The sequence below is a fragment of the Strix aluco genome, chromosome 3 (genome assembly GCF_031877795.1).
Source record: "Strix aluco isolate bStrAlu1 chromosome 3, bStrAlu1.hap1, whole genome shotgun sequence".
Classification (NCBI taxonomy): Eukaryota; Metazoa; Chordata; class Aves; order Strigiformes; family Strigidae; genus Strix; species Strix aluco.
Genome location: NC_133933.1, coordinates 165,329 through 193,234, shown reverse-complemented (window position 1 = coordinate 193,234; position 27,906 = coordinate 165,329). Strand labels below are relative to the sequence as shown.

Here is a 27,906-nt window from a genome sequence, read left to right as displayed (position 1 = left end):
GCAGGTCTGTAGAGCACAACAGTGGGTGCTGAGGACCTGATTTCCAGACAGCATTACTCATTTCTGACAGCTGCTTTTTCCCCCCCCTTACCATGATTCCTTAAGTTAGAACAGAAGAAGGAAGAGCAGAGTAGGATATAATATTAGAAAAGTTATTTTAACTCTTTTTTTGGAAGTGCTTCTGTTATTCCTAATACTCCTACCTCTTTGAAAGTCGTACTTAATTACATAAGAACTTCAGGATTCCTCTGGAGTTAAGTACCTCAGTCAGCTGCAGACAGCTGCACCCAGAACATCCATGCTTAAGTGCGTACAGACATGAGCCAAGACTCTTGTCTCTTGGCTGGCAGGTGAATATCATGTTCAATGGACTTCAAATGCCTCGTGTCATGTCAGCTACTGTAAGCCCAAAACTGTAGCGTGTTTTGCAAGCACACAATATATCACAGTGTTCCTCCTTTACTTCAATGATCTTGTTTCAGTAAGAACTTGCAAGAATGGAATTTGAGAAGAGGGAAAGACTTGAAGGAATAAGCACTGAAACTACTTTCTCTGCCTTTTAAAAAGTTACACATTTTTCTATACAAGACAGTAGACAAGATTATTCTATCTATTTTTATAATCAGTATTCTCACACTTCCAAATGTTTCATACTCAAGTTTCACTCTGTTGTGAGAGCAGTGTTCCTATTAAGTTTTATTTTGCTCATCTTATATCCCTCAACACACTGCCTGCTACAGGAATCAGCAGGACAGAGCGGGGTGATATGAGCACCCATCTATGATTCCTTCTAGCTTAGCCTTCATTTCTGCAGCTTTCATTTCCTGGGAACTTAGAATTTCTTCTTGGAAACAGAAGTTTTACAAAGCCAACAAGAGACCAGTCACACAAATATTGAGCCTTTTCACTAAACTCTGTAGCTACAGCATTCAAATACTAAGGAACAGCTACCAACAAATATTAACAGGTACATTAAATTGCTGTTTAGCCATCAGAAAACATAGTTCTACCTAAGTCTTCCCAACTTCTGCTTCTGTGCTGTTGAAATGCCATTTTCCATTAATGCTGTAAGCCAGCTTTATTGATGTAAGATCTTAACTACACATGCAACTCCAAAAGTGCTGTCTTAGTTCAAAGAAGTGTTCTTCACTATTTGCCACCAAAAGAAAACTGGTATTTAAATTCATCCTTCCTGTTGTGGCATTGATTCCCTTCCAAAGTAGATGGAAACAGGATTCTGGTAGTGCAGTTGGCAAAAGAAATATCTAGAAGCAAAAAACATACAGCAACTTCTACATACGCAGGTAGATTGACATCTAGTGTGAAAAGACTGAACTACAAAGCCTGTACTGCTTATCAGCCAGGTTGAATTTAAAGTAAGTACAATATACATTGATTTAGATGACAAGAGAACCAAATCCTCCAAATACAAGCTTTAAATCGTCTTTTTTCAAATTGATACACAGAGCCAAACACATTGTACTAGTGACTGAGAAAGTGTAGCTTCTAAACGGGAAGAAATGAGATGTTAGCAGTGAATCTTGAAAGCCAGTGACAGAATCAGGAGAGAAACTCAGACAGGAAGTCAAAGGGGAGGAGCACTGGCTAGCTGGTCAAGCAGAAGTTCTTTCTCCAGCCTTGAATAAGGTCAAGTAGAAAAGTTAGAGACAAATGCAGAATGATTTCATAATTTCTTTTGAAGTTCAAGACTGAAAAAGATCTTGAATGCCACAGTTTCTGTGATGTAGGCCCAAAGACTGATGGGAAGTGGTGTAAGTAGCCTCTAGACAATTATGTTCTTTAGCACAACGCATACAGCCATAAAAGAAAGTCTATGCTGGAGAAGAGACCAAAAGCTCTTCATAGTCATTCTACAAAAGATTGAACCCTAGTAGCAGCCTCATTATCCTAGAATTTAGCTTATTAAATATCTTTACTCCAAGATGCTTTCCTTCCTGCAATGTAATCTCAAAAGGGTTTGTCACCTTTTTATCCTTACCAGTATGATGTCAAATTTGTGGTAGCGTTAGCAGAGATTTTGGACCTAAACACATTTTCCTGGCAGCTTCAGTCATTCCAGGCCTATTTGCAGCATCTTGCCTGTAGTAATTTTATAAAAGCAGTATCTAAAAAATAGTATCTTAAAAAGCAGACAGAAGTGCATTTGCACTACAACTTCCCTACTCATCTATGATTCATTTACTATAACAATATTAGGATGTATCTTCTGGCCCCTGCCAAGATCTCCTCAAGCCTATTCATTCCCTACCCAGAAGTTTAGATACTAGATTCTTTACAGAAACTAATAGTATCAGCTTATTGCTAACATTTGTGTGATGGCCCTTGCCCATGCAACCCTCCTTCAGCATCAGCAGGGAAAACAGCTTTTAAACAGAACACACACTTTCAGCCAAAACCAGTTTACAAGCCTCCTACTAAGGAAGAGTGGAATTACTCGGCAGCAGCTGGAGCTGTTGGAGATGTCATCCGCATGTACGTTCTCACTGCAGGTATTTAGAGGCAACGCTCACAGCCTGTCCACCCCCATCCTTATGCTCAGTGTATGAACACACGAGATAGATCACAACCATCGCCATCTCATTTCCCCCTCAACCACAGAATTCTAGAATTGAAAAGCCTTTGGAAAGGCCTTGAGGGAGAGGGGCAGGAGCATGGAAGTAACTATGCACAGGGACAATGCAACCTGCAGATATTGTTAAGAAGTTGTTTTACATATTTGACTAAGTGTTCACATTCACACAAGGAAGCCTTCAGGCCACACACACTCTTGTTTTGTTTTGCATTTAGCATCACCTAGTATTACCAAACCGATGTGAAGGAGCAGTCAACAGCAGATACATGGCACACATCTCCCATGAGTTTCTATATTTCCCACTATTATCCCTCAAATATTGAATTTTTTCTTCCTGTTGCCTCATATCCAAAAGCACTGATGATTACATTGTGTTCTGATAACCACCACTCAGGCCAATAGGTTAATTGCAAAAATCAAGTCTTTTCTGACTAACTAAGATTCCTCAGTCTGACATTGACTCAATATGGTAATCATTTAGAAACTGTCAGTTTCTAATGTTGTAGATCTGACCAAAGGCTTTTTTTTACCCAGGAAAAATTCCGACTCAAGGGAACCTCTGTGCCATGAGTCAGAAGTGAGTGATGACTTCAGGATAAGCTCTGGAAATGATAAATACATCTGGAAAAATGAAGCCAATAGCTGCTCGCTCAGCCATTTTTGTGAGGGTGCAGAACAGAAAGCAGTAAGCCTACACATTGAAGTAAAGCTTTCCTCACAGTAACTATACTGTACGTGGCAAGTCAACTGGAAAGTGGTTTCTTGGCACCATTTAAACTGTACTGAGTTGTAAAGAGAAAGCTAAAAAGAATTTGCTCAATACCAAAGACCTTGCTAGTCTCAACTATACCCAATCTCACTTTTCTAACTAAGGATTTTTAGAACAAGCAGACTGTAAGGAAAAAACCATTATCTTGTTGATTTGTTTCGAGGTAGGAACCCAACAATACAGAACGAACTGGAGAAATGCCCAGAAAAGATCCATGACTGCACCCAAGGTAGCTACTCCAGAACATACTGAAAACGAATGAAAAATACATTATTTTAGGAACTAACAGCTTAAGCTTTGTCTTCCTTGAATATCTGACAGACTAAGTTCCCTTATACTTACTTGACTCTATTCACCATGTCTTACACATTAGACATACAATTTGTAATTCATCAAGTTACTGTTCAGGTTTATTCCTACCAAAAGCAGTTTGTGTCTCATCTCCTCACACACTAATCCTGATCAAGTCCTCCTCTAGCAGCCCTACTCAGTACACACATTTTTTCACTGGGCACAGGGAGTTTTAAGACCACTGTAATTTACATGTGATAAATCAAAAGATATTTTCTATGCAACTACAGGAAGAGAAACAACACAAGCCACTAATTATACTTCCCTAAATCCTAAGATACAAAACCTCCACAGTTCAAAGAAGTGCAGGAGATTAAAAGAGGAATACTGAATGGATGGAAGAAATGAACACATCCAGAAGCAACACGTGACATTCCCACTGTTGAGAAGCTCTAATTATGAGGCAGTCGATATTTCATTCCACACTTCATTGGTGCATGAGCTACGCACACAGCACTATATTTTAACTTTGCTGTAAGCCTGAGAAATTTAGGGTCCCCTTTCTCGATTCAGATAAAGCTGTGGCAGAACATTTCCAGAAAAACAATTCAGAATTCAGTTGAACCAACTACCAAACATGAATTCAGGATCTGCTTTCTTAGTTGTCATTAGTATTACACTGGATCTGATTAAAAATTTAGACTTAAACATATGATGGCATTACTTGAACATAATTGCTCTCTTGACTTTTACCATACTTTTTTCTTTATTAAAACTAGACATCAGAACAACATGTGCAATGAACCTCACCAGATATGGCACAGAACAAGAAATACCTGGAAATTATTCATAATACTCTTAGTATCTCCTTTTCACTAACGATTAGTAATAATCCCACATGTTCAGATTGATAAATCAAGTGCCAGAAAAATCATGAGCTGAAATCTTAGGAGATCTTTAAAATAATATCCAGAGTTCTTACTTGCCTTTGGGTCTTGACATTACCTTAACAGTGTCAACTTCTCTGCAATATGCAAGACTGGAAACCTTTCTTTTAAACAGAACTGCAATTCCTACATAGTAGTTTTGTTCCAACCATCAGGGCTTTAAGAAAAAACATCAAGTATAGTCACAAAAATCTTTACTCAGCTTTCCAGTCAATTAAAATGCAAGCACCGAGTCATTGGCGAATTAAATATTATCAGTGTGCCTGATAACAGCCTTGCCTGTTCTCTAGAGTTCATCGACTGAAAGCCTCCCTTTCTATACGTTTTATTCACCAACTACAGCACACCAGAAGTTATTTGCTACAGCAACAAGCCCTCTTTGCATAATCTCATAAGATATAGGCCTTTCTCCCATAGACATTTAATTTTTTACCTTTCTTGAAAAAGTCTTTCCATGAAGATCCATGCGCTTTAAAAAACCCTTTCTGAGACTGCTTTATTTTTGTTTATTACTGGATCGCTTAGATTTCATCAAGGCAGAATTTCTTTTGCCATCCAGTCACTTTGGACCCACTACAGTGGTATAAACATAGGCAAAACTTCAATGGAAATTGCCAGAAGAACTTGTTTGCTGTCAAGCTGTAGTAGAGCCAGAACAACTGGGAGGGCAAACTGCTCATGGATTTCAGTGTCTGCTGCCCTCAAGACAGCTGCTCTTCTTGCTATTGCAGAGTGGCACAATCAAGAACAAAAGAAGTTATTTACAAGTACTTGATTCTCCTGCCCATCTTACTCTTTCCTCTTTGAGATAGTTACAGATTCAGAATTAACATTTTCTTTGATGTCAGCATTTAGAGTACTTCATCTTATGTCTTCATCCTAAGTGAACTCCATCTCACTGCCCCCACCAACTACAAAGCTAAGAAAAACATATTTTTGCTTATTATGTCAACAATATGTACCCTCAGCAGAGGGCAGGCTCACAAGGTCCTGTTAGAAATACTGTGTACAATGCCAATAATGCAGAAGCTAATGTAAGTGTGGTGAAGTTTTCTTATATAACAGTTCTTTAAATGGAAAAGCTTGTTTTAAATCAAATTAGGAGGCTTATGTTGCACTGCCACAGACTACAACTCTGTTTCCTTTAAATATGCATCAACTTTTCAAAAATGCTAAATTCACTGTAAAGACCAGGCTGACTGTGTAATAATGATCGAGTGCACATTCTGCTTGTCTACAGCAGGCATGGGGGAACATGTAGCACAGCCCTTCCCTTTGGTCCTCCTGTATTTAGCTAGGACTTAGAGATTAATTACCAAAGCCCCTGGCACATGTTACACTGCTGATCCACTTAAAGAGCAGGGAGGCAGTTTGAGAGAAGGGTTACCAAGCACAATGCTCTAAACAAGTAGCATCAACACGAACTTGAAATGGACTGCATGTTCCACCCTCAGGCAAGCCTGAGTCACCTCTGTTCCTGCTCATTTCACCACAAACTTTCACCGGTGGATTTGCCTAATCTTGTGACCAGCTGAACATGACCCTTCTGGACTATATTTTAGGAGGTGTGATCAAAGAACTTATTTCTACCTAAAGACAGCTGTTTAAAATTAACACTTGCTACATACCAGATATAATTTGTTGACATCAACGCATTATTGAAACTGCTATAAATTCTCTGTCCTTTCCCACTTTGTCCTTGGAGGTTTTTTCCAACAGTACCAACAATAAGCAACCACCTACCAGGGAAACCACCACTGCAAACAAACACTTTGCTACCCTGGAACACTGACTCACATTAACCAGGGCGACTTACACATTTACTGACTTCAGTGCTCTGGCACTTCTGTTCCTTTTCTTCACTACAGAAATACTAGGTTAGACAGGGCATACCACCTGGCAAAGAATAAGAAAACAGCTATTTTTGTCAAGTCCCCCATATCTGTAAGCACATGCTGTGATTTTGAACAGGCAGTGAAGTTGAGTAAGGCAAGTGTTACCCCTAACAAGTGCCATAACAAAGTCAGGGAGATATGCACAGGCAGATCCCTGTACCAACAGAGTCCCAGTCAAGACACCTGGGCTCCATGTTTGCACAGAAGCTACCCATTTCAAGATTAATGTCATAACTTCTCATAGCCACATTGGCTGGGAAAACATTTATAGCATTTACTAAGTTTGATTTTCAAACCACATCGTAACACAGACCTTTTTTATGCCTTTCTACAGGGGGTCACGTTCCCAGTGACACGATCCCCTCAGGAGAAGACAAGTTCCCATGCAAGACTCCAACTGAAACCATTAACTTCACTTTTTACCTCCATTTGGGAGGCGAGTTAAAGCACTGTCAGGATGAAGAGAGCCAATCGCTTCCTTCAGGGTGCTGTTGTCAGGGTAAAGGCATCTAGCAGGTCTGCAGTGGGAAGGATTCTTCAGTGATCCCTGCCCATGTCACAGCACTGTCCCACAAGCTCCAGCATGCCCTCCCACAGCAATCCCCCACAGCAACGTGACATTCTAATTCACTGGGCAAGGCACAGACTGGCACCTACCCCATCAACACGCCTCATGCCCAAGTCCCATGTGTGCTCCATACTCTGCGATTTCCATTTGTCTCCAGCAGGCATACCTTACATGTCTGGCAACCAGAACACTCAAGATCATTTAAGTCTATTAGATTGCTCTCAACAGAAGTCAAGCAAAATATTCAGCATTTCTCAGAAAATCTGTGGCTCAATATTGAGGTTGTCAGCCTTCTACATGTTTCAGGTTGGAATCACAGAAATACCTCTTTTAGTACCAGCTACAATAGAAAAGCAGACACTAAGTTGAATAGATTTTGTTAGCCTAAATTCACTGAGTAATTGTGACTAAACTCAGGTAAAAACTGCTTTCAGAAGATGAGAATAAAATACACTTTTATTAAAAGCCTACAGGTCTGGTTTTTTTAAAATGTTTATCTATGGGTCTGCAAGCCTGGAGAAATCTGCTGTATGTACTCAAACAGCACAGCAGAGAGAAATCCTGCCTGCTGTTCTGGTCCTACACCAAAACCCTTGAAAAGGATAATGGAGACAACACCACATTTCATAAGAGATATCCTAAAAGCCCGCTGGGCTGACCTTGTTTACAAGTACTCACCGAAACAATTAATTGGCCATATGTTCCACTCCACACTGCTGAGACTCTGAATCTTCTGCCTATTCTATCCATATGGACACGAGCCAGAAAGAAAATTTCTATCTAACTATCCAATTAATTATTATTAATGCTAGCATTTAAGAAAAACATACCAGCTAGCATACATAACAAACACTTCACTTGTATTGTGTGAAAACTACAAAACACAGTTGTTTTCTTATTAATAGCTATAGAATACAGACAGATTTGAAAAGTTTTGTCTTAAACTACAAGATCAGAAGGGTGAAGTGAGTAGAGGAGCAAAGGGCTGGACTCGAAGTCCAGAAACAATTTGAATTCAGAGTCTGCAACAAAATTCCTGTGCAATTGAGCCCATCAGTTCATCTCCATGCTACAGGTTTCCATGTGTACATTAATACTTTCTCACTCTCTGGCTTTATTACTCAATTCTACCACCTGCTCTTTGGGAGTAGGAATCTTTTTCAACATGTTAATAAAGCAGAACAGGGTCCTGACTGACTACAGCCTATGATTTTTTTCCTTGTACTGTTTAACATCAGGGGGATTTTGAGATTAGGAAGGTAAAATTTCTTTTGAACCTAGCAGAAACAGACTGCTCCAGCTGGCCCAGAGATCAGCTGATAAAATAACACAACAGTATGCTTTGACACAGACCAAATGCAGTTACTGGAGACTAGGCAAGAGCATACTACACCTGGAAATTTAGAGCAAGGTGTTACTCTTCAGTGCTTTACTGACATTAGCTAACCAATGCACTACAGAACCCCAACAACTTAAGGGGAGAAACCTTGTTCTAATGACTAGTGTAGGACTGGATATCAACAGGCCCACACCTCCTCCAACTCCACCACAGATATGCTCTGAGACTGTACCGATGCTGCTCTGTGCCCCAGTTCCTCCATGTACAGCGTAAGAATAATCCCTATGTAACTACTCAGTAAAAGTGTTTAAGTTAAATTCACATTTGTGTCTCAAATTTAAGATCACAAGTGTTGACCATAATTTGCCTTGGCCCTTATTCCAAACAGCCAACCTCATGGTTATCAATTGTGGCTCCATTACAATAGCAAAAAGTAAATATGAACACTATCTGGTTTTTGAAGTTGCACTATATTGCTACTGATGTATTTGTGACATCACTTAGGACAGGCAGAGCATCGAACACCCCCCAGGCTGGGTAACAGCAGGTCCTGACAGCTGGACTTCACACAAAACTGTTAATGTGTTGCATGGACCAGACAACACAGAAATCGATTACATCATGACCTTCAGGGGAGGCCACCAGACACCCTGGCACACCTGGCATACAGAGCACTCCCATCAAAAACCAAGCAGAGGTGTACTTCCTTTCACTCATGCTAATATTCAGCACTTCTTCCTCCCTAATTGAGAGGATACAGCAGTTGGAGGAAGGCTGGAAACATCCCTCCAACTGTGTTAGCAGGGTTCATCACCAAGACAGCCACCTTCAACAGCTCTGCTCTCCCTAGCAGGTCTCGCACAAGACATTGTGGGGATCACTGCTGAGTGCTGAGAGGGCAGCAGGATAATATAATACAGCAACTCATGCTCATGCAAAAACATCTGGAAAAGCAGTCAAATGGACAGCAGTCATTCTGCAAGGTATCATGGGAGCTGTTCAACTGCACTTCTGCAAAGCTGACCACATCCCAGCCATGACTGGTTTTAAGTCTAAGTAGACACCACGAGTGATGTTTGTGACCAACAGCAGGGAACAGCAAATGTGTTTTTGTCGCTGAAGCTCAGTAACACCGCTCCAGCGCAGTTCCTCAGGTAAGTAGGGCATAGCACAAGCAACACTCAATTGCAGCAACACAAAAATTCTGTATATATACTGTCAACCACAGATAGGTTACATGTGTCATTCCCTGGACAACAGGCAGCTGACCTCAGAGTTTGAACAAATCCATCTCCAAAAGGAACTGAATTTGCACTCCCAAGTGGTTTTCATCAGAATATGCTGCCAGTTTGACTATAAGGCTGCTGGGGAGCGTGATCTTTCAAAGTTCAGAGCCCCAAGACAGTTGTGCTATGCAGGCTTGCCAAAGACCAACCCTTCCAACCCTCCTGGCTCTGCAACAGCCACTGCAGGGCTCCCTTAGGGCCAGAGTCCTTACAGCCCCTGATTGACAAAGGTGATCTGTATCCAGGCTCCAGTTCCTGGGTCCACAGTCTGCAAGAGCAAGGCAGGGAGATCTCAGACTGGCAGCAGCCAGCTGTTCCTCTCCACCCCTTCCACAATACACAGCCAAACCATCTCATGGTCCTGAAATCTTAAAAAGCTCCTCTGCAAAACACTGAGCCATCTAAATTTACAGAATATTCTCAACCTACACAGACTGACAGTGAGTTATAGCTTGCCCTATCTGATAAGTCTCCTAGTACTGACCTTGAAATCTAATCTCAAGGGGTGGCTTATATTATACAATGAGCAGGGCCAGAGGCTCAGGATTACCATTTGTACAGTATAACAGGATTTCAGGTGGGTTCCTATATGGCAGACCAAACCTGCTGTGATCTAAAAATATGATGGCTGGAATTCCATTAAATGATTGCTGGGAGATTTGAGAGCTGAAATACATTGGCTTTGTTGGTCCAGATGGTTTGTTGTCTAGTAAATATTAGAATCCTATGGCTTAGATACAAAGAAAGAGAAGGAAAACTATTTGTCCAGGACCCTCTCCCATCAGAATGGTCATTGGCAGGTTCAAGGAACCTTATTCCAAACATAATATCAGCTGCCTATTTTAAAGCCTTCTTTTCTTTCATTAAATTCTGAGTACTTTCCAGACTGATTTCCTCTGTTCCTTTAGCAGCAGGGAAACAAGTAGGAAGAGCCCAGAGCATCACAACACAGGAGCACAAGTCTGAACACCAGTGGAAAACATTCAAGGTACACAAGCAGAGTATTCATTAGAGATTAAACCAACCAGCTGTTCCACCCCAGCTACGGAAAACACATCACAAAGAACACCAGCTTTGAAAAGAAAGCTCTTACCCAGTAACACAGAGTGACTACAGTAAGTCAGCTCGAGAGCAAAAGGATGCCAGACCAAACTCAGTGTCTTCTCCAAGTTTACATAAATGAGTCTTTGTAAAAAGACTTCAGTACCCCCTTCAGAGGGACCACATAAAACAGGAAGGCAAAGATACAGAAAGTGATGTTAACTCCACAGGATAGTTGGTGACATCCAGCACAGTTAAAGGGAAAAATCTCAGAGCAGCACATGAAGCAAATAAACACTGTATTACCCTGGAGTGTAAGACAAGGGAGTGGAGGGAGGGCTTGGGAGAAAATGAACAAGGGAAAATTGAATTACATATTAGATAATGAAATTAACCAGAAGTAGGGTTTTTTTCTACTGCTGCAATGTACAAATAGCAGCAGAGGGAAGAGCAGCATCAGAAGCAATTTTGATTTTTTTTCCCCCTGTTGGCAAAGGGCATCTCTCAAGCACATAAGTGTGAAACATTTTCGATAAAAATATGGTAAATAAACTGAACACAGCTTGCCTGTGAATCAAATCAGTACTGCTGTAATTTGTGGAATAAAACAAACACTTATCTCTCAGCAACATAAAAAGGCTTCAGACCTCCCTCCCCATAAAACAAGCTCTAACTAGCTTCCTCTTCCTTTTCAGCTATCTGTGCAGTGTTGCATAAGTAATAAAGATTTCGCTTAAAATACTAGATTCACCTAGTTCATCGAGTGCTTAAATCCTAGAGGGATGATGCTTTTCCAAGTCTGCATTTTTACCACCAGAACATTGATAAGATCAGTAGTAGCACAATTCATAACTGCATAATCACACTAGTGACTTCAGAAGTACATCAAATCCACCCACTGAACACAGGATTCATGGCTAACTACCTGCCCCCTCCGTTGTATGCTGTCCATTGGGACTACAAAATCTTTGCAGTCCTATGGAAGAGCTCTTGCACATCATGTCATTAAAACATTTAAGAAACACTCCCTCCTGATTTCGCACCAAAATCAAGGGCTACTACTAGCTTCATCCTGAATCTGTCTGCCTAGTTCATGACACTTTCCTGGGGACAGCAGCAACATTCTTGCAGAGATCTTTTCACCCTTACATAATGCAATCTTAATATTAGTTTAATGTTGCTTTGTCCCGTCAATAATAAACACAAATCTCTAAACCCAGAATAACACTCTTCATCCCTCTTAAGAGAGAAAAGTGGTCATAACAGGCTCTTCCCCTACTTACTGGAGTATTAATCTTCAAAAATTATCAGCACACACAAAAGGAAAACAAACCCCTTCAGCCATCAAGTGGGAAGATCAGAGAACAAAACAGACATCATACTGCACTGTAGTACAACTCACTCTAGTCTAGCCTGACTTTTGAATGCTTGGCTGTACTAATTCCGTAATGATTGTTTAACACTGCTCTGCACATTTAATTCCTGTTTTTATACCAGTTAGCTGCAACCTTTTCGTTCTCAATAAGCTTCTGTAGGTTAGAACACCAAGTGCACACCCTTATCAAATTAAAAGTTGGTATGAACAGCATTAGCTACCCTTTCAGCATATAGAAGACTTGCAAATTCTTATGCCTTGCACTTCTCAGAAGGCAAAAATCCCCTACGACACCCTGCTACAGTGTAGGTATCCCCAGTTGTTTCTTGGTTCATGCTAAAGTCAGTTAGCACCCACCTAGGCAGAAACATCAGAATTTACATGGTAACAAATCAAAAATTTTCATACCAGAATTTATACCCTACTTTTGGCATGGCTTCCTCGACAACACTGCAAAGTCACAACCATCCTACACAATCTTTGTGCCTAATCTGCTGAAACACATTAGCCTTAAGCAGTGCAGTTCAAAAAAAACCCTTCTAAATGCCCCAATTTCAGTAGAAAGAACACTTCAGAATTTAAGGTCAAAGAAACTGTGTTTGAATACAAAAAGCAAAACAAAACACTAGATTTGGGAACTTGTTCTTCAAGAACCACATTAGCTGTTTTTTACTTTTAAAACTTCTTTGAAACACCACACACAAGCTGTGACCAAGATGCCTTAGGATAAACCCCAGTGAGTTTATACACAATTGAATGTGTGTAATCCATGTGCACAAGTAAAGTCAGTCTCACCAGCATCTCAGCTCTTTGCTACATAGGAAATTATGACAAGTTTCTCAGTTTCCTTCCCATTATGTTTATGCAGTTTGATATAGGCAAACACGAGCAAGCTCTACCATGTGCTAAGATGATGGGGAGCTACAGAGTGTTGTTGGTGAAGCGCTAAACTCTAGCACTAAGCTTGAAAACCCTGCTGAGAAGCCAAGTACAGCAGCTTTGGTTCACTGCTGTGAAAACAGTCCCACAGATTTTGGCTGTTTCCACAGGGGCAAAGGAAGACTGTGCCGTCAGAAGGCAACACAGACGTTGTCTCAGCAATCTTGACCGAGTAAGCCACATTTGGTAGTACAAGCATTTAGATCCTCACATCACTCAAGTACTAGTTTTATTTTGTAGAGCAAAAACCCAGGCAGTTTTGTCAAATACAGCACGTAGAACAGGTTTCAAGGAAACCTATGCTTTTCAAGTAGATGCTTTATTAATAGTTACCAATTTGTTGCCAAAGATCTATTTTTAACTGTGTGCACACAGTTTTTCCCCTTGATAAGCTGGAGTACATAAACCTCCTTGAAAATACAGTTTAAACTGAACTTGTACTCAATATTTCTGTAAGTGTTGTGTTGTAGCAGTAAAGATTATCTAGAACACTTTCTTCATCAGAAAAAGCCAGAATAATGGTATTGAATTGTTCCACATAGTACTGTATCAGTAATAAAACATCTTTGCTTTGAAAATACCAAAGCGTTACACATGGTCCCTGTAATACCAACTAGAAAGAATGCATATATGCTTAAAATACTCAAATGAATAAAAAGCTTCCAGTAGATATCACATATCTTAATGTCATGTGCATTTTGAAAATAGTTTCCCAGAAAGCTCAACCAATCCTGCCAAGAGTTGCTCTACAATAGTTACTGTGCTTTAATTAAGAAGATTAGAGTCAAATTAAGTTCCTTGAGTTTTGACCATTGATGTAAGGCAGGCATATAACCTCTAATTATTCAAGAAAATCCCTAAATTGATGTTGATAGCAGTTCCACTTGCCTGTGTTTATAGTACAACCCAATGCAACATCACAGTCCTACTTGCTTTCAATTGCAGAGATTTGAGAACTGAATACTAACAAAGATAGTTGTCAGCTAAGCAAATCAAAGTCTAATTCCACAGCAAATTAGGACTTCACTCGGTAACACTGCTAAAGAACTGTGAAGCATTAATGCAACATGCCCATGGGATCATCTTTTCCAATGACACAAGGCACCAGAGACATAGTAAGTAAAAGTTGAGTACCTTGCCCAAAATCAGATACTGAGTTCTGAAAGACACTGTACAGACTAACACTTCTTATTCCAGAAGCACAATTCCAGTAATAGAGTCCTGTTTAAATGCAGGAATAACATCTGGTAGATGTCTATGAACACACAAAGAAATCAACTTGTGTCTTCTCTGTATCCAATGTATAAACAAATATTAAGACACTCACTAGTAACAAGAACAGGAGACCAGGTATGTATGAGAGGCCTGCAGCAACTTCTCCTGTACAGATACCTACAAACACAAAGTGTGGAACACCTTAAAATTTTAATGAACAGAAGGAGTCATATGGCTCCTAGTAAAGCAAACAGACATTTCTGGCAGTTTCAAAGGGAGCTGGAAGGAAGAAACATTCTTCACTGAATCAATTCAAACATCAAATACCACAAGCTGTCGTGAGGTGCCCCCCCCCGCAATGAAAATACCTCAGTAGACTTGTGTTTAAGGTATGAGACTAAACTGTAACATGTATTTTGATTCTCACAGCTATTATTCTAAACACTGCACTGATTTAGTAACCTTAAGTGTCAGTGAGAACATGGAAGATTCAACAGGAATTGGTTTTCTTCTCAAAAACACTGCTTAGCCTGCACTCCTTCAAAAAATCTGATACTCAAAATGTGAAGAAAGCATGTAGATTAAGCTCTAATAAGATAGTATTTACTAAATACTAGTTAATTATTTCTGTTGTAAGCCTACTTTAGCATGATTAAATTAGTACAAACTATTTTATCAAAATATGACTAGTACAAACATTTCAATGACCAGAAATTAAAGCAGACACTTTGAAGAACTCCAATTCCACTGAGCTACTGCAAATCCACAGTGACTCCAAGAAAAAAAATATCTACAAGGTGACACAAGACAGCTATCTTTATACCCCAGCAGAAGAAATGGGGGTGTGGAAAACATCCTTTTTGTACTATTCCAGATCCAGAAAAACATAACCATGGTTAAAAGCTTTAGTGGTTTACTGGCATTTCAAAGTGAAGAACAGTGACAATCCAGCACAGTCTAAAGGACAGGACCTGTGCCAGGAGTCCACTCCTATTCCTGGCTGTCACTCGTGGGCTGCGTGACCTTCAGAGAAGAGCTACACCTCTCTTCCCTCAACCACTCCTGGTCCACAGGGACAGAACTGCCTTCTGCTGTGGCCTAAAGTGACCAACCAGAGGGAACTTGACTCAGGGGAAGTCAGCACTGCTGCACATCCATCTAAAATGGCAAGGGCACAACAAAGGTAAGCCACTCGGCCTCCAGTTCTGTGTTGGAAGCATGCAGCTCTCCCCTTCACCTAAGTATTTTTAATATCTTACAGGCTTTATTCTCAGAAGCCAGTAACAAAAAAGCTGCGTCTGACTTAACTGACCCACTCCTTGTCTTAGCAAACAGCCTACAGTTGCTATAATAAATTACATTTAGTTCTTCGGTTATCTAGTTTTGAACCGCTAAACCCCCAAAGAACAAGGTTTAATTCCAATCTTTTCCAGGTCATTAGCAGTAACATTTAGTAAATGCAGTTTACAGGACAAGGCTCTGAGCCCGCATAATTGAAATAGTTCAACATTTAGTTGGTCAACTTTAAGCAATAAACAAATATTCATAGGTAAGAAACTAATACCTCAAACAATCAGTATGAACAAGTGGTCACATTTACCATTATACTAGCCACAAAGACTATAGTTTACCACTAGTTAGTTTTCCAGTGTAGGTTAGTTTTAAACCATTAAAAATAAAACAGAACCAAAAAAACCAAGCTTGTTATACTTGGACCCACACTGAACTACAAAAACCCAATTGTATTACTTGTCATCTCACTGCTATTGAGTCACTGAAATACAGTAAATCACGTTCAGCAGTGATTGATGCAAAACCTGTACTTTTCATTAGAATCATAAATGAGAACACATCCTAAACCTTTTCACTGCTTCCCATTTTAGCAAAGCATAAAATCACATTCTTCAAGCTGTCTTGTTATTACCCTCTCCCCTTTCCTTCAAAATATATCATGTCACCTTGCCAAGAACATCACATGCAGGAAATATTTCAGCCATACTATTATGGAACATAACTGCCTCGGTGAGAAGACACAAGATACACATGAAGTGCTATGCATCAGAGCAGATGTATTTTTTTAGAAAATTATAGAGAAGAAATATGGGAAAAGTCTTAGTCATCAAATTTTATGTTTTCTGTAACACTGAAGCAGGTAATGACTAGTGCTCTTTGCATGACCAACTTACAATCTAACATTTGCAATTTTGCATCCGTATGCTCTTCTAGACATGTGTGACGCTCATGTTCACCTTGGCCTACACACTCCTTGATCAAAGACACAATGCGGTTTCAGCCAGCATGTTCATTAAACATGGCTACTAATTAGGCCATTCCAGCAACATTTTTACCACCTTCTAATAAGTACAACCCTGAACACATGTACTGTGAATTTGGAGCCTATTTTGAGAACAACTGCATTCATCTTAGAACAACAGTAAGAGTTTCTCAGGACCTACTTCATTTGTTTTAGAAGTACTTGTATTAAGATGGTGTAATGATCTGTTTCTCACTAGATCCTCTCTACTATGGTTGACCATAAACTTCATTTCAACCCCCTGTTGGTATTTCACTCCCACCACAAATTAGCTCATCCCTTTGACATTCTCTTCTCCCACACTAACAGATTTCACAATTTTCCTTCTATCTAAGGCCAATCTCCCATAATGATTTTTTTCTATTACAGCACACCTTTGGTTACTGTATCTCTGCCTCTAGACATTTAATTATCTCTGGAAATTTTGTGTCTTCTCCCCTAATCTGATGTTACTCACCACTTCTTGAATCTACAGATTCTGTCTGCAATCACATCATTTTACAGATCAGCTGTTGACAAACACAAACTGACTTCCATATTCTCTCCCTAATGCACCAATATTCCCAACCTCTCTAAACTTTTCACTCAGCTGCCTTCGTCATCTTCTCAATAGCAGGCTTTTGGGTTTATCACGCATGTCTTGAATTCATCTACAAACCTCAACCACTTCCTTGTCTGCACAAGCATGCCCTGGAGATGCATTTCTACTGTTACGCCTAGGTTCATGTGCAAAGCATCACAGTTTCTTCCCCTAAACATGTTAATTGAACTCCTCTAAACATGTTAATTGAATATTGGAAAATATGCTGTTAAAAAGGAGAAAAATCCCAAAACACAGAGTAAAGTATTTTCATTTTTTATGTCAACATAAATTGGGTATTAAAATCTAGAATTACCCTCAAGGAACCCAAACATAGTCTAAATACAAAGGGGTTTTTTTTTTACTAGCATTTAGTTCCATTTCACATCATCAGCACTATTCTATGTAAAAATTTAAATAAATGCATTGAAAAGAGTGTTTATTGAAAGCCAGTTGTTACAGACAGGAACCTTGGATATACCTAATGAAACAGAACAATAGTCGTAATAATAGAGTTCCTTACTCCACTTTTACATGGTCAAAATCTAGATTTTTCTACGCAGATAAGTGTTGAAAATAACTTCAGTGTGTATGTCATTTAATATCATTTCTTAACTGACATGATATAAAAATTTAAAGCATTCAAACCAAATCAACATTATTTTACTAATTAAAAACAATTTCCTAGACAAACAGTCTATATTTCATATCATGCCTTTCTATGAAGACAGGAAGAATACTTAAAATGCTGTAATACACTACTCGCCTCTAAAAAAAAGTCCTAAGATTAGACATTTTAAAGTGTCAGCTTGATTGGAAATCTTTGATTTTTCACATAAATTCTGAACTTCGCAATCTACAAGAGTCTTATCTTCCTCTATTCATGGATAACGAAGCAATATGTCAAAGTTCAAAAAATTCTCATACAGAAGTCATTTCTAGCCTGTCAATGCAAGTTGCTATGGCAACAACCACAATGACTATGGAGGCTCTAACCTCATTTAATGAATAAAACCAAAAAAAAAAAAAATCACAAAATACTATAATGGAAAACTGAGTACTGCAAGTCTTCAAGAAAAAAAATAACCCAAGCACTACCTCCTCTACCCCACTTAATATCTGGGCTGGCAAAAAAGCCTTCAGTTTACCGTAAAACCTGATGTCATTATGTTTTATAAATGCTGGGACTCTGCTTTTCTTGTGATTTTAGTATTCTTTGGCTTACTGACAGGTAAGAGACTGAAAATGACCTTTTAATATCTAAGGATAACGGGTGTTACCTATGTGGAGTAGTAGCAGCAAACAGGACTATAAAATACAGTAGGGAAAGAGGTAGTGGAGAAAAAGATGGATTCTACCATCACAGCCTACAAATAGATTCACTTCAAATGAAGCATGCATAGTTGAAAGTATCTACAGAACAAACAGCTCCATCTAGAGGATAAAAAGCAAGGGATAGTAAAGCAAGCTTACAGATAGAAGGTTCAAGACTTGTTAAAAATAACCTCTCCAACAGTCTGCAAGATCTCCCAATTAAAATGAAAAACTGGCTTCAAAAAACATTCTGTAAAATTCACCTGATCTTTGAGAATCTAAAAGTTTATTTCATTAAGAACAAACTGAAGGGTAATATTGAAATGAAAATACCTAAAATCAAAAACTGCTCATTCATACCTTAAACTTTTCCCATTTCAGTGAAATTCACACTGAAACCAGAGCCTCAGCAAAGTCAGAAAAATTTGCCAGTTTTCATTGTGATCAAGATTTTATTAGAGAACTTGACAAAGAAGTCAGCCTCCCAGCACCACTACAACAGAAGTTTATACCCATGCTCAAGACTGAGCCAATAGTTCAGTAGGAACAGCGCTTCCTGCACATGCAGCACTTATCAGGCCCCCATCCTTTGTACTGACCCATCATTTTCCACTTCTTTCTGCAGGAGTGAGAATGCTCCTGCTAAGTTGTTACATGCTCCAGAGGAAACTGTTTTGCATGTCATCTTTCAATGTAATTTCATCATGATCATACTTTGTGTTTGCAGGGAAACCATTACTTCCATGTTTTAGGACAAAATCCAGGTTTCGGCACCTTAGAGGAACTAAGCCAGGCTGAGTTACTTTACCCAGCAGGATGGGAAGGAAGCAAACCCACAAGCCGGTGCCCACATTAGCAAACACTCTTCTGTGCTGCATCTGCAGCAGTAGATACATAAGCTTCTGGCTGCCTTCCTGCACCTAATCCCTCAGTTCTACCACAATAAAGTTGTGCTTCACTAGACTAGACTCCCTGAAGATCATCAGTTACTTGGCCAACTCGTTTTCAGAATACATCTTCACTAACATGCTCTCAGTTCCCTAGAGAACTTCAGGTGTGGATGGATAGTCACACCTCCCAACTCTCCTGCCTTCCATCTTATATTCTCCACTTCATACTGGTTCTGGTCACTCTTCATCTAAACTCTACACATGCATTACAATAATGCTTAAAATAGAGCACCAGGACTATGCTCATAGTTTCTTCCAGATGATATTTTACCTTGCAGTCTGCATAAAAAAAGCAATGCATACAGGCATTGATTCTTGAGCCTGTACTGCACACTTCCCAGCTGTGCCCCACAACACAAGTCGTGATACAAAGTAGAATACAGGGTCAGATCGCCAGGCACAAAGGACTGCTGCTGGTAAACCACTGGCTTGGTGGTCTGTGCACTACTCCTCCAGAACAAAGGCACACTTTGTTGTTCTTCACTCCATGCTTCTGGTAATGTCAACTGCCTCACTGTGTTTTTCCCACTGTTTTCCTTTTACACTTTCCCTATCTTGATCCTCTTCAAACCCTTATCCCTCATTCCTCCCTCCCATTATGGTTTTGCTGTTTACCTGTTCTAGAACTGTACTTCCTTACGGCACCCCTCCCCTCCTTGATTCTTCTTAGCATCATTAGAAGACAAACGCTGTTTATGATAGTCCAAAACACCTCTTCCATCTTCCCCCAGAAACACTAACATTAACAAACCACAACCAGTAAAACTAGTGAGAAATCAGTTTATTACCATTAATACATGATCTTCTTAAGAGTCCAAGTGCTGCACCTCTGACAAATCAGACTAGCCTGTGCTCTAAGTTTAACTTGGTAACTTAGAAGTGGGAAAATGCTTATCCAAAAAACACTACACAAACCCTTTTTGAAACATTTCTACCAGTTAACACATGGTTATATTATCTGAAATAACATTCACCGGAAAGCTTTCTTCAAATAACTTCTAACTCTGAAAAGTGTTCAATTTCTTTAAATATGTACATCTCAAAATTTTTAAGTGTCATATACATACAGTCTCTTTCAATTTCTAAGCATCTAGCAAATACAAGCCAGAGCTTGCATAGCAACTTGGTGCCAGTTTCCTCCTGGTTATTTACCACCATTTGAATACCATTGTGTGTCTAGGATTACTGGTTTACATTTATTTGTCATCGCAGAAGCAAGTCTCATTTTGCCTTTAAGACAGCATTTTAAATAACCCTTGAATCTAGAACACATGATTATAAATTTCTGGAAAGCATGACCAAGCATTACAAAAAAAATGCTGTAAACTCTGGAAAAAACTTCAGAAAAACTCAAACGTATTTTCATCTCCTAATGACAGAGCAAAACAAGGACCTTTCAAAGTAGCTGTTATATACAATAGCTCTGATTTTACATGCAAGTTCACCAATTTAACAGCAAAAATGAACTTACTACCTTCTCGATTTATCAGAGCAGACACATGGAGCAAGTAGTGAACTGTTTCTCCTTCAGCACCCTACACTAGATGCTCCAATTTAATAATCTGTACCTCAATGCATACTTCAAAATTGTATTTCAAACTCACCACTGCAAGATTGTTTCCACAGAGGAAAAAGATTATTTCCAGAATCAAATGAAGAAGCAGCAACTCAAAACAACCTTTTTATTTGCTCTGAATATCAAATACAACATATATCAAAAACTTCAGCTTTTTTTACTGAAGCTTGCTGACCCATGTAAAATAGCATAACAACGATAAACAAAAACTTATTTCTTTTTGGAATAGTCTCTATGCCAACACATCTCTGCGAACAAGTCTAGTCTTGTTAGTCCAATTTTGCAGCTCTACCATGAGATCCCGTTACACACAAGCTTCCTGGTGTGGGGGTAAGCGTGGTTTCCTTTAAATCCCATCAACAGAGATAACAGGAGAGGGAAAAGGATGGGTAAAAACACTGTGTTCTGCAGCAACCCTAGTTCATGCAGATACAAGAAATAGCAAGAGCTAAACTGTGCTTTCACTTAAACCCGCTTAATGAGAATAAATCAACGGAGTAGAAATTTTTAAATTAAGAAGCACGCCAACAAATCAAAACCTCATTTTGGTGTTCTAAATTATAGTACTAGAGAGATGACACCAAGGTAAATGTACAGAATATTTAGGTCCAGAAAATAAGTACAAACTTGACCCAAGAGAACAACTGATATTTCTCTGGCTTTGTAAATGTTCTGCAGCTCAAGATAGACAACCTAATGTGAAGCTCAAAACCAAAGAAAATGACTATAAATACTTCTGTCACATTAGATAACCATATATAAGTCTCTTCACCAGAAAGTGTAATGCTATTTTCTCTGCAGAAAGCCAACTTCACTTTATCTCATTTCAGTTTTAAAGCAATTCCTTTATCAGAAAGTGCTGGCAGAATTTGGACCAGTAATTGCCCATCCATAATAAAGCCTACAAAGAAAAGTTTAACCATCAGTCACTATTTGTTAAGAGAACAAACCACTGAAGAATTTTTCAAAACTCGCAACAATCCCCCTACATACACTTGTAAAAAAGATGATGGTTGGAAGCAACTAAATTAGGCTTTGTGTTTTTTTCCAGGCACCATTTCCTCAGAGTGATAGCTTTAAGCTTTTGGAAATTGGCAATTTAATAAATAAAATTATTACCCGTTCTTTTCAAGACACCAAGATATTTCAAAATGTACTTCCAGATGGTAAAGACTACAGGCCTTTGCTGAAATGTGTATTTAGGTATTAACTTTTTTAAAACAAAGAAAAAAATCATTTTTAAACCCCATTTCCTTTAAATTGATTTAAGTACAAGCTGAGGAAGCATTTAAAGAAGTTCCTCAGTCTATTTCTTAACAGAAAAGTTTTAAAGAATTAAAACCCAGATGTTTGCACACATGTATGAATAAAGGTTTTTTCTTCATTTCACAAGAAAAGAGTTGTTAGGGAAATACACTGACAAACTGTGTGACACTAGGAATTAAGACTTGCTGATGCTACACTATTTTTAAAGCCTAAAGACTCTTTTACAGTTTAAAGAAAGAACGCATCTCCTCAAAACTAAAACTCTTATTGCAAGTACTGTTACATTACTGACATGAACCTGCTTGTCACTTCGCATTAAAAATGCTTCTGTAAACAACTTTAGTAAGATTAAGAAAGAACACAGAAATACTTACATTGCATTTACTTTATCTTCTGGGCCCTGAACTTGGCCCGTTACAGTTCCTTGACTGGTATTTTTAACCCAGCCAACCACTCCTAATTTCCTAGCTTCCTCTTCTGTGTACTGATTTGAAAAACAACGAAAGAGGACAGTCAGTGTCAGCACATACACCACATGTATACCACTTAAAACCCCACTTGGCCTTCATGGCTTTAAGACCCACACTCAAGAAAAAGAATACATGGATGATGTTCATACTCAGGTGTTAAGACTCCTGTCAACCCCAAAACTGCAGCAGAGGCAGCCAACTTTTGCACAAGAATGGGATTTTACATATAGATAATAAATGCATGAGTTAATTCCCTCCCCTGTTCTGACACTTCTTAATACTTTCCTTCAAAAAAACTATACTATGGTGGCTCCCACTAAAGACATTACACTGCTCACAATAGAAGTCATCTTCCTCTAGCCTTTCTCAGGTGTAGATGCATAGAAACCTTCTGATGGTGTGAGGCTTTTTTCATTCACAGTGAGGCCAAAGACTGGCTTCACTCATTTTCGGAAGTTCTAACAGCTTTGATCACCAAGGACTCTGCTAATCCCACACAACTCCCTTGTACCTACTCTGTTCCTTTCTATAGCTCCTCTCACCGCTTATTTGCCTCTTCAACAACCACAGTGACTAAAATCATTTAAGAACTTCATAGTTCTTCTCTCCAATTTCTTTTTAAGAACCTTTCCACCTGACTTTCACCCCAGCTGCTGCATCACTACTACAAATAGCAGCAAAGGTCATCATTTGTAATGGTTTTCTACTATTTCTGCAATTCCATAATAAATTACTGTTTCCCAGCTATTCAATTCTCATGATGAAATGTTGAATTTGCAAGTACCCTGGTTTTTGAGCCATTTCCATTTTTTTTTAGATTTTCTCTTTCATGCACATATGAAACATATGCCTGGTTTTCGTAACTTGTCTCTGAATACTGAAAGGTAGCAGAAAGCCTGTTCTGCAGAAATACATTAAGTTTTTGTTCCATGTAGGACAATAAACCCACTAAGCCAAAACGCAGTGCTTCATTAATAGCGAATCTATTCACATTAAAGGTACCTCCTCTGTTTTGCTTCTTGCACTTTTAGTATAAGACTACACGGCCCATGTTTTTAAAATTTCAAATTTTAAAATTTACTAAATTTTATTTTGTATTACAGAATAACAGACTGATGGCTCTAACAATAAGATCTGAGAGTTTTCACTACATTTTGATGAGAAGTAACCAGCAAGCATTTTAGAGTATGTGCAGTAATACCCAAAGCAGTACACAGATACGAAATGGGCACACTGCATTATCAGGCTCTTCAGACACTTATTGTAAAGCCAACAGCCAAACTTCAGGTCACTATGAATACATTACATCAGGCAAACCAAATTCTGGGGTAATTTAGCCAATGGAAAGGTGTAACTATGAAGAGGATTTCTCAAGGTGATGATGAGCAGCTTCTCGATACTAACATGTCCAAAAGCATGGGAGTGCAGCTGACAAGCCGTTTCTACACAGTGGTTTAAGAGCTCAGGACTGGTGCCACAGTGTGCATTCACACAGCTCCAGGTCAAGGCAGAGCCAGCATGCACCTGCCCACCACCCCACACACGGACACACACTTCCCACTGGACAGAACACTTAAATTCAGGACATACTATATTGTAACCCTCTGCCCATTTCGATTTTGCACTATTTCACAACACATACAAACTACACAAAAATGTTTTTTATGTCTAATATTAAGCACTGTCCACTATTTTCAGACAAAAGAACTGCTCTTATTTGAAACATGCCCTCTTGTTTCTTGGGTTTCTGTGAAACGCCAAGCTACCTGCTGCATGTTCAGAGGTGGTGGAGATGTTTGGCTGGGATATGAGCCACAGACCGCATGTTTGTAGCACGTAGTCACAAGGAAACACAACAAGCTGCTTCAAATGCTGCTACTATAGTTGCCATTAAAAAGATTAAACAGGAACAGGTTGTTTTAGAAGCCAGTATCAAGAACTTCAGAGTTAACATATCTACAATTACCATCATAATGCTCTTGTGGCTGTTTTATCACAAGTAATCCAAACACAACTTTTAGATACTATGCAAACAACACATTACTAAGCTTTTAAAAATACTTTTTAATGTAACAATAATATAAGCCAAATATTTTTTCCTTTTAAATCCACTTGTAACATTCACCCACCCAACCCAGCAGTCCAAGTTCAGGCTGGCTATGTTTATACCCTACAGACCTGCTGCCCTATTTTTAGCACTGCCAATGCTATACTTGCCAAGCACATCAGATGCAAATCAGACATTGCCTTACCATCCTGAAACAGACACCTAGAAAAGAAAGAAAAAAAGACACTGAAATAATTTGAAAGAAAACTACTTCTAGCAATTTCACTTAATATAAAGTCAGAGTAAACTGCACACAAGTCATGTGTGGTCTTTTCTTACAGAAATTTCAGAGACCAGTTATGAAACTTTAACACTGGTAAAACTCTACAGACCTTGGTACAAGCTGACCTTGAGCCTTCCCTTCGGCAAACTATTATTTTCATTAACGCGTGTAGCTTTCGCTAATGAACATGCGGCAGTATGGGAACTGCCTTGGACTTAATTTTCACAAGTTTTGCTGCCAACCCCGGGAAGGGGGAGGGCGGGAATTCCCGCAGAACCGCGCTAACAGAAGACGCAGCATAAACGCGGGTAACGCCAAGTGCTTCAGCGAAAACACCCGCGCTGCGCAGGGAGCCCGGCGCCCCTCACAGCGGGGGCGCCCCTCACAGCGGGGGCACCTCCCCAACCTCTCCTCCCCCATGCCGTTGCCGCTGCGGCCGAGGCGGCGGCCGCTCCCCCACAGACGCCGTCCCCTCAGCGGCCCGGCGCGCATGCGCAGCCCCCCGCCCCCGGGCGCCCTCCGCGCGGCGGCCCGCGCCCGCCCTCCCGCCCGCACCTTGCACTCGGCCGAACACCTCGTAATCCACCGACTTGAGCGCGCCGGAGGCCTTGGCCAGCGCAGACATGGCGGCGGGCAGCGCTGCTCCCGGGCGGCGGCCGAGCGCGGCCAAGTGCCCTCCGACGGCGGCACCCGACGGCAGCGCGCGAGGCTCAAGCTTCCCGCCGAAGCGGCCGCCTGGCGGGGACGCGCCGAGGGGAGGCAGCGCCGCTCCCGCCCTCAGGGACGCGGCCCCCGGCCGCCGCCGCGGGCGGACACCGGCAGCACCTGCCGCGCCCTCGTCAGGGCCTTGGCCCCCTCGTGTCCGAGATCAGAGTGGAACAACGATCTGAGCGCGACTGTCCCGTCCTTCAGCGCTGGGGCAGGAGGCTGGGAGCCCAGCTGGGGTCCCCACACAGGTAACCAGCCTTAGCCTTTGTGGGGATTCACGAGGAATCGTTGAAACAAAACAAGTGTTTTCCATCCATAGCCCAATTGAGGTAACTTTGACTGACAGGGTGGCAAGTTAAGTAGTTGAAAGCTAAAACATACCTAAACGACCCAAAGCAGATTTGTCTGGGGCATCCCTCCCTGGCAAGGCTACATGACTGCCTTGGCTCACATCTCCACCTTAAACTTTCACCCAGACTTCTACAAGCTCACTTCTCTTGCCTTTCCAACCACTGTGCTGAGGCAAATACCAAAGCTCCAATACTCCGCAGCTGGGAGAGCGGGCCTGGGAGATGAAAAGCTCACCCTCATGCAAACTATTCCCCAACCCTCAGCAGTATCCATTAGTGCTGATGTTTTCATTAGCAAAGCTTCCAGAAGAGTTGGCATGTCAGTTCTATCGCGATTCTCCATGTGCAGAAACACAGGCCTGAATTTGGGTGTTTACTGCACTGAATCTCCAACCAAACACCACACAGATTTTTTTCTCAGGTATTATATGTCTGCTTGCAGTTTAATTTCCCCCCTCCCACCCCCATATTTGCTTTTTCTTAAAAAAAAAAAAAATGTAAAATGTATGTGTCTTCAGGCGGAATTCTACATTCAGAACAACACTTAACCAACCTTAGACAACAACTCACCCTTCTCTTACCAAGAAGCAGGTTAACTGCAACTTTAAAATAAAAATCAAAACAATAATTTTATGTGCTCAGTCCATTAGGCAATTCCCTCCTACACACCAGTTCATGTCCTGGCAGTAACACAGCCTCACCTGAGTTGTTGACATGTTTGGATCTCACGACTAGAGGGAGGTGAAAAATAGATCAAGACCCAGAAAAAAAAAAAAAAAAGAAATTGCTTTTCAAAGACACAGGAATTAAGAGAAATAACCATTCAATCCAGTGCAGAACCAAAATATTAACATAAAATCCACAAAAACCTATCATCCCAGGGAATAAGAATGCCACGGACAGTTTCATCATTTGCTTTCACTATAGAACATGTTCAATCAAACCCCTTATCTTTTACAGGGGTCATACATTTTGCAGCTGTGGAATCAGAACCATTTTGTTTCAAACGAGGAGGATTCTACAGGAGGAACAGAATGCAGTATGGACTGAAAATCTTTTGTCATTTGCTGCCATCTATCAGCAGCGAAGAGCAAGACAGGTAATAAACTGACCACAGCAGCCCATTTCCAGCGTAAAGCATGGTAAATCAAGCCTTAAAACCCGAGCTTATTCTGGTAGATCCCACTTTGCTGTCCGCAGATTGCGGTGCCGGCAATGGCAACCTTGGTTTTACCAAGAGCATCTCGGACCTTTTGGGTGAGTTTTCTTGATGTCACGCAGTTAGGGCTCCTCACATCCACACTGGCTCCTTCTCGGGATGGGAATCCATCCATTCCTGTCACTGTCCTTGAGAACTTACTGACTCACACATGCCCTCATCTCCTGTCTTCCTACTGCTATTGTCTGTTTACAGAAAAGTCAGTGTAAGGTTTTATTTTTATCTCCCACAAGAACATGTTGCCACTCCTTCCCTAGACAAATCAAAATTCCTCATTATTTCTTGAAAAGTACCAGAGACCATACAGAGCCTGAATAACTCCAGAAAATGATACCATGAAACACCTAAGATGTCACAGTCCAAGTAACCAATACCAATAAGAAACACTATTTAAATAGTCTAGTTAGCATGAGAGCTTTAGCATACACTATCAAGAGATGTAAACAGTCTCTATGAAGTCAGTCAAATTCTCAGGTTTTTTCCCCCCTTTTCAGCCCTTAATTGTAGGGCAGTGATGTTGGCCTAAGAAGAATCACCTGGTTGCACTTCCTAAAGCTACAGCAAAGTGTAC

At 40.2% G+C, this 27,906-nt stretch overlaps 1 protein-coding gene across 4 annotated transcripts in view; it reads right to left on the bottom strand.

Annotated features, from left to right (window-relative positions):
- ACYP2 (acylphosphatase 2) overlaps positions 1-25,764 on the bottom strand; it is a 47,401-nt gene extending 21,637 nt beyond the window's left edge. The window contains exons 1-4 of one of the 4 annotated variants that reach the window (XM_074817064.1): positions 25,614-25,693; positions 24,981-24,997; positions 24,495-24,606; positions 22,633-22,742 (exon numbers count right to left, since the gene is read on the bottom strand). In XM_074817064.1, the coding sequence (XP_074673165.1) occupies positions 22,633-22,742; positions 24,495-24,503 (119 nt within the window). In that variant the 5' untranslated portion in view covers positions 24,504-24,606; positions 24,981-24,997; positions 25,614-25,693. Of the gene's footprint in view, positions 1-22,632; positions 22,743-24,494; positions 24,607-24,980; positions 24,998-25,167; positions 25,414-25,613 lie in introns of those variants that run through there. The other 3 variants (XR_012622320.1, XM_074817063.1, XM_074817065.1) reach the window with 3 other exon arrangements.
- Between the last annotated feature and the right edge of the window lie 2,142 nt (positions 25,765-27,906).